This window comes from Cebus imitator, unplaced genomic scaffold, assembly GCF_001604975.1.
Source record: "Cebus imitator isolate Cc_AM_T3 unplaced genomic scaffold, Cebus_imitator-1.0 Scaffold384, whole genome shotgun sequence".
NCBI classification, from domain to species: Eukaryota; Metazoa; Chordata; class Mammalia; order Primates; family Cebidae; genus Cebus; species Cebus imitator.
In genome coordinates, this window is record NW_016107699.1 from 1,847,784 (window position 1) to 1,859,913 (window position 12,130).

General features: G+C 49.8%; 1 protein-coding gene across 5 annotated transcripts in view; it reads right to left on the bottom strand.

The window, feature by feature from the left end:
• The window catches only part of AP2A2 (adaptor related protein complex 2 subunit alpha 2), a 71,140-nt gene that overhangs the window by 41,000 nt on the left and 18,010 nt on the right, over positions 1-12,130 (bottom strand). For 4 of the 5 annotated variants that reach the window (XM_017507786.2, XM_037731119.1, XM_017507787.2 and 1 more), the window contains one exon: positions 3,586-3,654. The exons of the other annotated variant lie outside the window; for it this stretch is intronic. In XM_017507786.2, coding sequence (XP_017363275.1) covers positions 3,586-3,654 — 69 coding nt within the window. The remainder of the gene's footprint in view (positions 1-3,585; positions 3,655-12,130) is intronic. 5 annotated transcript variants of the gene reach the window in all.

Here is a 12,130-nt window from a genome sequence, read left to right on the forward strand (position 1 = left end):
CGCTTTCACCTGGGGAGTGACCCTCACCTCTCCTGCTTCCTGCCCTTCTCCTCTATGTCTCCACACTTTCATCTGGGATTATTTCCTTTGGAATTTTCTTTAGCACAGGCCTTCTGCTAGGAAATTATTTCCATTTCTGTCTTCAACAGGTATTTTCAGCTGCATTCTTAAAAGGTACTTGTGTTGGGTATGGATTCTTTCCCTGGTTGTAACTTTCCCCACATTTTGGGGTTCTGTAGAGTGCCCCATGACAGGAAGCCCAGCAGCAAGTCAGGAACAGGACTAGCTCGATGCCACTTCACTCTGCCCTAAACGGTATTCTTTGGGTGAGGGCTTCAGCTTGGCATGGAAAGGGGTCTCTAGGCTTTGACTTTGAGCCCTCTAGACAAGGCTCCTCAGCCCTGGCTACTGACACCTTAGCCGAAGCCTCTGTTGTGGAGGCCACTCTATGCACTTGCGGTGTTTAACAGCCTCCCGCTTCCACCCACAAGTGGACCCACCTAGTTACGACAATCAAAAATGTCTCCTAGGGGCTGGGCGCTGTGGCTCACGCCTGTAATCCCAGCACTTTGGGAGGCCGAGGCGGGTCAATCACTTGAGACTATGAGTTTGAGACCAGCCTAGGTAACATGGCAAGACCCCATCTCTAAAAACTTTTTTAAATGTTAGCTGGACATGGTGGTGAGTGCCTGTGGTCCCAGCTACTTGGGAGGCTGAGGTGGGAGGACGGCTTGAGCCCAAGGGGTTGAGGCTGCAGTGAGCCGTGATCGCACCACTGCACTGGGCAGCCTGGTCAACACAGCGAGATCTTGTCTCAACCAATTAATACATCAATAGAACAAGCATTTTCAGCAGAAGGGTTGGTCTAAGTCAGCAGTGCTCACGCAGTGGCCTCATGCCACATGTGGTCAGTCAGTGAGCCACTGAGACAGCCAGTCCAAAGAGAGGCTCACCCTAAGTGTGACATACACACCAGACTCCAAAGACTTGGCATAAAATAACTTGGTATGTGGTTTTTTTGCTTTTTTTTCTTTTCTGAGACAGAGTCTTGCTCTGTCATCCAGGCTGGAGTGCACTGGTTTAATCTTGGCTCACCACAACCTCTGCCTCCCAGGTTCAAGCGATTCTCCTGCCTCAGCCTCCCAAGCAGCTGGGACTACAGGCACGCACCACCACGCCCGGCTAATTCTTAAATTTTTAGTAGAGACGGGGTCTCGCCATGTTGGTCAGGCTGGTCTCAAACTCCTCACCTCAAGTGATTCAGCCATCTTGGCCTCCCAAAGTGCTGGGATTACAGGCATAAGCCACCACAACCGGCCATTTTTCTATTGATTATGTAACAATATTTTAGATATACTGAACTAAATAAAATATATTATTAACTTCATTTGCTTCTACTTTTTTTCAATGAGGATGCCAGAATATTTCGACCTATGAGTGTGAATGATACTCCATTTCTACTGAACAGCTCAGCTCTAATCATCTCATCTGCCCACAGCTGGCAGGGGGGGCTTTAGGCAGCACTTTCTTAAAAACAAGTAGATTGTTTTCTGTGTCTGCCACAATCCAGGGCATGCACATGCTCAACAAAAGCCAACAGATCACTGTAGGGAGGGCCACCTTCCCTATCTAGGACAGCCAGACAGACATGAAGTCTACTTTGGTCCCAAAACGTTTACAGAGAGAGCTTTTAATTTTTTTTTTTAATTGAGACAGAGTCTCGCTCTGTCATCCAGGAGTGCAGAGGGACACAGGTGAAAAGTAAGGGCGGATGGAGACTCAGATCTACGTCACCACCACCTGCCAGTCTGGGAGCGTGGGAGCCCAGGTTGCTGGCTGGAGGCGGCAGCAACCAGCAAAAAAAAAAAAAAAAAAAGCAAAAAAACCACACACCAAGTTATTTTATGCTGGAGTGTAATAGTGCAATCTTGGCTCACTGCAACTTCTGCCTCCTAGGTTCAAGGGATTCTCCTGCCTCAGCCTCCCAAGCAGCTGGGACTACAGGTATGTGCCACAACACTCGGCTAACTTTTTGTATTTTTAGTAGAGACAGGGTTTCACCATATTGGCCAGGATGGTCTCCATCTCCTGACCTCGTGACCTGCCCACTTCAGCCTCCCAGAGTGCTGGGATTGCAGGCGTGAGCCACCACGCCCGGCCGGTGCTGGTTTCTTTTCAAGAAATTTCTACGTATGTCCTCATTTCCTCACAATTAGCACAGCAGGGCAGATCCCGTTCGATGGAGGCCCGGTGATGCCAAAAGTAAGGCTGGCTGGCAAGGGCTGGCTTTGTCAGGGTCAGGCTCCCCCAGCTTGAGAGCCGTGACTGAGCAAGAGGGTGCCAGGACCCAGCCCTTTCAATCCAGTGCCGCCGCCTCCAACCAGCAACCTGGGCTCCCACGCTCCCAGACAGGCAGGTGGTGGTGACGTAGATCTGAGTCTCCATCCGCCCTTACTTTTCACCTGTGTCCCTCTGCAGTATGTCTTCCGCACACAGCCCCATTTCAGAATCCACATCCTAGAGAACCCAACTTGAGATCCATGGCTTTCCCATTTTACAGTTGAGAAAAGACGTGCAGGCTGGGTGCGGTGGCTCACACCTGTAATCCCAGCACTGTGGGAGGCCGAGGCAGGTGGATCACTTGAGTTCAGGAGTTCTAGATCAGCCTGGCCAACATGGTGAAATTCGTCTCTCCTAAAAACACAAAAATTAGCCAGGCATGGTGGCAGGCACCTGTAATCCCAGCTACTCAAGAGGCTGAGGCAAGAGAATCACCTGAACTCAAGAGGCAGAGGTGAGCCGAGATCGCACCACTGCACTCTAGCCTAGCCAACAGAGCAAGACTCCATCTCAAAAAACAAAGAGAGAGAGAGAGGAAAGAAAATACTGGATATTTTCTCAAACCCTCAAAAAGTACCCATCCCATGAAACTCCAGGAGTCCCCAAGCTGTCTTCTGCCTGTCCCTCCAGTTCCACAGGGGTCAGGCTCAGCCCTCTCCCCAACTCACTGTGGCTGGGCAATTTCAGCTACACTGTGGCTAAAGTATGCCCAGGGAGGTGGGCCAGGCATCAAACCTGTAAAAATTAACTAAAAAACTAAGGCTTGAAGGATTAACTGGGCTTTCACAAATGTCCCAAGGACTAAAAACTAAATCTCTACTTTACAATTCTTCAAGGATGTTCAGGGAAGGCACTCAGTGCACACGGGCTCACAGAGAGGCCGTCCACCGAAGCGAGTCAGCAGCAAGCGTTCGGTGGCGCCTCGCGCAGAGCGCCTCCCGTACCTGGTGTTTGTTCTCTGAACCCCCAGCACACTGGCCTGGTGGCTAAGGCTGCTGGCGGCACACAGTCAGGCATGGGACCAGACACCAGGAGGGGCCACGCCGCCTAACCAGCTCCACGCACGCCCTTCAAAAAGAGCAGCCAGCGGCTCCATTCCAAACATTTCCTAATTCTGACAGAGCCCTGACAGAAACTGAGAACTTCACTCTGGTGTGGGGGAAGAAAAGACAGTATTAAAAGATCGGGTTCTTACTCGAGAAAATTTGCAGCAGGACATTGTGTGGAAAGGTTAAACACACTTACCTTTAAATTTTGATCTGATATTTGCCAGTTCCTTGTTTATCCTCTTTATTTCTGCTTCTTTACTTTTGCCTAAAAAAAAATAACAAAAAGGTGTTTTTATTTTAACTGATTTCTAAAGAAACACCACTTCCCTGATAAGACCAACACTCAGAACTCAGGAACGGGATGAGGCCCCCACTGAAGGTGGGAGGAAAGCCAAAGCTGACACCTGCCTCCAACCCAGAGCGGCAGGAAGGGCAGCGGTGGGGCCGGGCCAGGGCCAAGCTGAGGGGCGTGCTCAGGTCAGCACAGCCAAGAAGCAAGCCCTGAGCCCTCCGGCCAGCCACTGCTACCCAGCACCACTTCTAATTCTGCCTTTTCACCAAGTTCGGAACTCAAAATACCTGCTGGACGTTTGCCATAATAAATCATCATCAGCTAGTAATACAGTACAGCAGTTCACTCCTAAAATTGACTTTCACTGCCAAGGTCCTAAGAGCACAGTTTCACTACTGTAGGCTTCCAATTCTCTTTTATAACATTCACCTCCACAGTTTCTTCCTGGATCAGCTGCAGTCGCCAAACAGGCACAGCCTCTGCACACGCAGCTTCCAGATCCAGCTCAGATGTGCCCATGAAATACTGCCTCCCCGTCGTTACGGACTCAATGTTTCCGTCTCACAAAGTTCGCATATGAAGCCCCAACCCCAACGTCCATCTGAAGACGGGACCTTTGGTTTAGATGAGGTCATGAGGTTTGCCCTCATGATGGGATTAGCATTCCTCTAAGAAAAGTCCCACCAAACACAGTTAGGTACTAGTATCATGAGTAATGTCAGGAGTGCTCCCACCTACAGGCCCAAAGGCTAGCTGATCTAGTCACCTACCTATTATAAAATCTAGTCATTTAAAATAGTCTTTCTTTTTGGCTTATGCATCCCCAATGGCAATCAAAATATCTGAATTTACACATTTCAATTTGATGTCCCTTACCTCAAAGCAGAAGCCCTGGATGTGTAATTGTTCACAGTCATAAAATGACGGGTGTCACGGCTACAGGTGCCTTAGTCTGCTCTGGCTGCCATGACAAAATACCCCGGACTGGGGGGTGGAAACAAGTTTATCTCCTCACAGTCCTGGAGGCTGGAAGTCTATGACCCACGTGCCGGCAGGCTGGTTTCTGGTGAGGGCTCTCTTCCTGGCCTGCAGACCACCTTCTATGTGCTCACATGGCCTATCTTTGACGCAAGCTTATGAAGAGAGCACTCGCTGTCTTCTTATTAGGAACCCACCCTTATGACTTCATTTAACCTTAATTGCCTCCTAGAAGCCGGATCTCCAAATCCATCACGCCGGGGCTGGGGCTTCAGCATATGAACTGGGTGGAGCCAGGGAGGCAACCCAGTCCGTAACAAGAGGGAACCTTCAAGGCAGACTGATGCGTTTCTTCCCTCACTATCCACGAGGCACCCACAACTGCCCACACGCTGTGCTGGGCACCAAGGCACAAGGACGAGCAAGCACAGACATGGTCTCAGCTCCCCCACAGAAGACACAGTCTGGCAGGACACTGTTACTGATCAAGCAGTTGCACACCTATTTAATTACCATGTACCGTGTAAGGAAAGCAGATGAAACTCGGCGGGATTATGATAGAGGGAAAAAGTCTGGGCTGCAGGGCAAACAGTTGTTTGTAGGAACATGAGGGTTTTCCTACAAAATCTGACAGGTCCACTTTCCTAATACCCAGCTGTGATATCACACGTGCATACAGGCTTTCATCCACAGTTCGTGGCTTGTAACCCCGCCAGTCTTGCTATTTTTCCCCAAGGCAGACCCTAAGACCAACAATGGATTCTATCCCCCCTCCCCCGCCGCCACCTTTCTGTCTTGGAGCTGGCCATAAGTAAATTCTCTGACCTACCCTGTCTGACTGTGGATCACAAGACCCCCATCTCAGAAAGGGCCCTGCCCCACACCCTGGAGGAAGGAATGCCACAGAGAGGCCGGAAGAATCTGCACAGACAGGCCCTGCTGGGTTCAGACCACACCCTTCTGGTCCAGTCCCATTTGTACATGGCTGTCACTCACGCCTATCTAATGAAGTCTCCATAAAAGGCCCAAGAGGATAGGGTCTGGGGAGTGTCCGGACACCAGAGCACAGGGGTTCCTGGAGGGACACGGAGCGGCCACACCCCTGTGCCATTCCCCAGGCATCACTTCATCCACATCCTTCCTACTAGCCTTTACGATCAAATGAACATGTTTCCCTAAGTTCTGTGAGCCACTCTAGCAAACTAAGGAGGCAGTGGTAAGATCTCCATTCACAGCCTGTAACCCAAGGCACAGGTCACAGCCTGAGGCTTCTGACTAACATCAGAAGTAGGGAGTCTCAGGACTGCCCTGTGAAATCTGAGACTATCTCCAGGTAGACTGTGTCAAAATTGAATTGGAGGACACCCCACTGGTGCCCACTGCAGAACTGATTGCTTGCTCGCTGACGGGCGAACTCCCCACATATGTTGGGTTCACAGGAGTCTTCTGTGTTGTAGTGGGACAGCAGAGGAGTAACAGCTCAAGGTCTTCTCTCAGCCCACACCCATGAAGTTTGGGAATCCTCCGTCGTACAAAAGAGGCAAAAGGCACATTAGACATGTGACAAACTGTCAGTACATCCTAAATCTACTGCTAAATGGCCTAGGCTCAACAAACACTCGCATGTAAGTCACAAGCCAGGCATGGGATAGAGTCGTCCACGTGGAGCTTAGCTCTCCCTGGACCAACTGGGAAAACTGAGCCTGAAGAGTACAGGTGATTTTAATAGGGACACACGTTTATCACGTACTGTAAAAACACACCTATGAATCACACAGGGTAAGGTGAGTTGCGTGCAAAAACAAGTTTGTGTACATTTAAGTCACTTTTTATTCTGATTTTTTATTAAAAAAAAAAAAATTAAAGCCAGATGCGGTGGCTCACGCCTGTAATCCCAGCACTTTGGGAGGCTGAAGCAAGTGGATCACCTAAGGTAGGGAGTTTAAGACCAGCCTGACCAACATGGAGAAACCCCATCTCTACTAAAAATACAAAAATTAGCAAGGCCTGGTGGCATGCCTGTAATCCCAGCTACTTGGGAGGCTGAGACAGGAGAATCACTTGAACCCAGGAGGCAGAGGTTGCAGGGAGCCAAGACCACGCCGCTGTGCTCCAGCCTGGGTAACAGAGCAAGACTTCGTCCCAAAAATAAAAATAAAAATAGAGACAAGTTCACCGGGCGCAGTGGCTCACGCCTGTAATCCCAGCACTTTGGGAGGCCAAGGCAGGTGGATCACAAGGTCAGGAGTTTGAGACTAGCCTGGCCAATATGGTGAAACCCCGTCTCTACTAAAGACACAAAAAATTAGCCGAGTGTGGTGGCAGGCACCTGTAGTCCCAGCTACTCAGGGGCTGAGGTAGTAGAATCACCTGAACCCGGGAGGCAGAGGTTGCAGTGAGCCAAGGTTGTGCCACTGCACTCCAGCCTGGGCGACAGAGCAAGACTCTGCCTCAAAAAAATAAAAATTAAAATTAAAAAATAGATACCTCCTAAAGTGCTGGGATTATAGGCGTGGGCCACTGCACCTGGCCTTAACACACTTTTTTAAAGCAATCCTAAAGCTGACTACCAAAAAGCCCTTTTCAAGTGAGTCTTTGGTTTAAGGATCCACAGCTGAAGTAAAGGCTTCTGCAGCAACCCATCCACATCAGAACACGGCACAAGCAGCCCCGCCAGGCCTGGTGCTCACAGGTCCAGAGGACAGGAGCTCATCCCTGCCCTCCAAAGGCACAGGGCCTAACTCGACCACAGCTGCTTCCAAAACTGGTCTTGCCTTCCCCGACAAGACAACCTCCCTCCTCCAGAACACCATGTGTCTTTTACCACACGTTTGCTGATAAACAAGGTTTAACATTTGCTGAACTGAACGCTCCTTTGAGCCAATCCTATCCTAGAAAACTCCAGATGGACAGGTGGTCAGAACAGGAAAATCAAGTACCTATGCGGCGGCTCCTCACCCGGCTCCCCCCCCACCCAAGCACTGCCCCAGGTGCTGGGCACAGAACAACAGCTTCTGCCCCTGGGGACCTTTAACAAGGCACAGCCACACCCAAACCTCCTGTCCAGTCAGTCTGTCTTCCCAGCCCTGAAAGCTGCTCACAGCAGTGACCCCTGGGCAGGCCAGCATCTCAGATCCCCACTCCTCACTGTATGGTGCCTACCCAGCAGACGGCTCTGCAAGGAAGCAGGGCAGCAGGCACAGGGGGATGCTGGCAGCCCGATGCCCCTCAGGATGGCAGGCTTTTTGGACCTGGCTGAGTCAAGGGAACAGTGTCTTGGGAGCTTCTGCCACACAAAACCTGCAGGCGGCTTCACACAGCTGGACTGTGCGTGGGTGAAGCGCTCTGCACTGGGTGCAGTGTGCCATTGTGCATGTGCCTGTGTGTTCATGCCAGTGCGTGTGCACCACTGTGTGCACCTGTGCACTTCTCACAAAGGTGCACACAGGTCGGTGCTGGTAAGTCTCAACAGCGACCCTGTGCTCTCTCCCTGGCAGGTACCCTCTACCCACCCAAACACCAGGGAAAAAAACCACTCCAAGCCGGGACTTCTGTTGTCCAGAATCAACAGAGCTCAGCTCTAAAGCAGAAATAATAAAAACCTGGGGGCAGAGAAACAGGAAATAATACTAAATGAGCTAAATCAACTTTCCTAAGCGAATCTACAGATTTTGTAGGTTGTTAAACCACAAAATAAAACTAAGAGCACATAATTGATAGAGGTCACCACGAGGAAAAGCAAATAGTTAAACCTCGCTCCTCTGTGCAGCAAGAACTGAGACAAGCCACAGCTTCTCACCCACAGCTTTTAACTGCCCAATTTTCAACACATACACACACACACAAATACACACACGTGCACACATGCACACACCACACACAAATACACACATTTACAAACACACATAAATACACATTTATACACACAAACACAAATACACACATATACACATAAATACAAACACATAAACCAAATACACACACATGCACACATGTACACACCACACACAAATACATACATTTACAAACACACATAAATACACATTTATACACACACAAATACACACACGTGCACACATGTACACACCACACACAAATACACACACATGCACACAGGTACCCACCACACACAAATACACACATTTACAAACACACAAATACACATTTATACACACAAACACAAATACACACATACACATAAATACAAACACACATAAACCAAATACACACACAAATACACACACATGCACACATGTACACACCACACACAAATATACACATTTACAAACACACATACACATTTATACAAACACAAATACACACATATACACATAAATACAAACACACATAAACCAAATACACACACACACAAATGCACACACATGCACACATGCACACACCACACACAAATACACACATTTACAAACACACATAAATACACATTTATACACACACACAAATACACACATGTACACACACACACACACACACACTTTAAAGCCAGGGCAGGCCAGCCGCTGAGGGAAGAAGCAGAGTGTGGTGACTAGAGTGAACTGTGGGGCCAGGCACGTGGCAAGGAATCCCAGCGCTGCCCATGACCCACTCTGTCATACCTCTGAGCCACACTTCCCTCAAAAGGAAAGCCACCAAGGGCCATACAACCTCACGGGATATGTCTGTGCGAGAGAAGGTAGAGAGAAAAGCAGCATGTCGTCCAGGCCTGAGGATAGGAGCGCCCAGGCAGGCCCAGTGTCCACAGAGGGCTGAGCGTGATGCGAGAACCAGGGCTGGAGAGGCCCGGCCCCAGCACCCCACGGAGCAGAGACCACGCAACGGCAGGGAAAAGGGGAGGTGCAGTAACAGCAGGCGGATGAAGCCCCGTCAGAGCCGAGACAGAGCCAGGACGGAGCCAGAGACTTCCAACTGCAGCTGCCAGAGCCCCCCAGACCATGACTCCTCCGACAGTTCAGGAAAACTAATTTCACATAACAATGAGCAACCAGGCCAGGCGCAGTGGCTCACGCCTGTGGGAGGTGGAAGCAGGTGGATCACCTGAGGTCTAAAGTTCAAGACCAGCCTGATCAACATGGGGAAACCTCATCTCTACTAAAAGCTAGCCAAGTGTGGTGGCACACGCCTGTAGTCCCAGCTACTTGGGAGGCTGAGGCAGGAGAATTGCTTAAACCTGGGAGGAGGAGGTTGCAGTGAGCTGAGATCGCACCACTGCACTCCAGCCTGGGCAAAAAAAGCAAGACTCCATCTTAAAAAAAAAAAAAAATAGAGTGGGCACAGTGGTTCAAGCCTGTAATCCCAGCACTTTGGGAGTCTGAGGCGGGCAGATCACGAGGTCAGGAGTTCAAGACCAGCCTGACCAACATGGTGAAACCCCATTTCTACTAAAAATACAAAAATTAGCCAGGCGTGGTGGTGGGCGCCTGTAATCCCAGCTACTCAGAGGTTGAGGCAGGAGAATCTCTTGAACCCGGGGGGTGGAGGTTGCAGTGAGCTGAGAGTGCTCCATTGCACTCCAGCCTGGGCAACAGAGTGAGACTACGCCTCCAAAAAATAAATAAATAAAATACAAAATAAGCAATCAGGCAGGGCGCAGTGGCTTACATCTGTAATCCCACCACTTTGGAAGGACAAGGTAGATGGACAGTTTGAGTCCAGGAGTTCAAGACCAGCCTGGCCAACATGTGGAAACCCCGTCTCTACCAAAAAACACAAGAATTAGCTGGGTATGGTGGCTTGCACCTGTAATCCCAGATACCGGGGAGGCCGAAGTGGAAGAATCGCCTGAACCCAGGAGGCAGAGGTTGCAGTGAGTGGAGATCACACCACTGCACTCCAGCCTGGGCTACAGAGCGAGAACCTGTCTCAAAACCAACACAGACCATCCAGCGTACGACAGATGAGATGGTGGATGACGACCTGCAGGCCAGACTGTCACATTCAAGTCAGCCACCGCATGCTACATGGGAGCAGCATGATCAGCATGCCATCCTCTGCAGCTGTGATGGAGACACGCAGGTAACAATCTGAGCACTGCAGGGCCTGTCACGAGCTCTCCTGCAAAGGAGCAGAGCATGTTCCTGGCCAGGCGCCGATGCACTCATCTCCATAAGGCAGAGGGCCTCGCAGGAGGACTTCAACCACCCTCCTTGCCAGGAACAGATCTAGAAAAAAATCTTTTTAGATAAATTGGCTTGAGGGGGAGGGGCGTGCTTACTGACGCATCCTGAATTCAGAAATGAGTTCTGAAAGGGTAAGGCATGAGCAAGGGTAGCTGACCCACAGCAACAAGCCCAGCCACACACAGAATCTGGCCTTCATTAAAGAGACGCTGGCCGTGGCCACCCCTCGTCGTCTCTGTCTGAAGAGCAGCCAGCCCATAAGCACTGAGGGTCCCATATTTACAACAGTGAACTCTCACCGTGGACTTAGGAGCTCTGGTGGCCAATGAGTAACCCGGACATGCCACAGCTACTGGCCAAAAGCAAGTTCCAATTTGCACACCATTAAGTAGCAAGGATATTGTGTAGGGGCAGGCTTGGACAAAAGCTCTTGAATCTTTAGAGTTGTTGTCCCTGGTCATTCTTCAGGAGCAGCATGCTGGTTAATGATTTCTTGTTTACAGGCTGAACTGATCAACAGAGAGGATCAGTATTCTGGGAACAACTCAAGTTCCAAAACAAACAGTACAGGAGCCCGTGACAGATTATTACACAATACCAAACTACCAAAATCTTAGGTCCGGCAACGTACAACAAAACCTGGTCTACAGAGCTTTCGTCTGTATGTAAAGTGATTGCAGGCTGGGCACGGTGGCTCACGCCTGTAATCCCAACACCTTGGGAGGCCGAAGTGGGAGGGTTGTTTGACCTCAGGAGTTTAACACCAGCCTGGGCCACACAGGGAGACCTGATCTCTACAAAAGAAAATTAGTCAGGTGTGCTGCTGCATGCCAGTGGTCCCAGCTACTAGGGAGGCAGCGGTGGGAGGATCACCTGAGCCCAGGAAGTCAAGGCTTCAGTGAGCCGGGATGGCACCACTGTACTCCAGCCTGGGCAACAACGTGAGACTCTGTCTCGAAGAAATAAAGTGATTCCACCGAGTCAGCCAAAAACCCCAAAACTAACTAAGCCCAAGAATTTTTGAAGGAAGCTATAATTGCTAAAATTACTATTAAGGTGGTTAGCACAGCAGTCAGCCAAGCACACTCTGAAATCAAGCCTGGGCTGGAATGTCACTCCGTTTTACTAGCTATGTGACTCAGGGCTACAAACTGAACAGCAACCTGCCTCAGTTTCTCTTCTTCAAATAGGAGTACAATCAACAAAAGAGCTGTGGTAAGAAGTGTGAGAACAGGAGCATAGCACCAGCCCAATCGCGGGAAGCTACTGTGCCCTTCAGCAAGGATATCCTCACACATTCCCCCTTTTTTTTTTTTTTTTTTTTTTTTTTTTTTTTT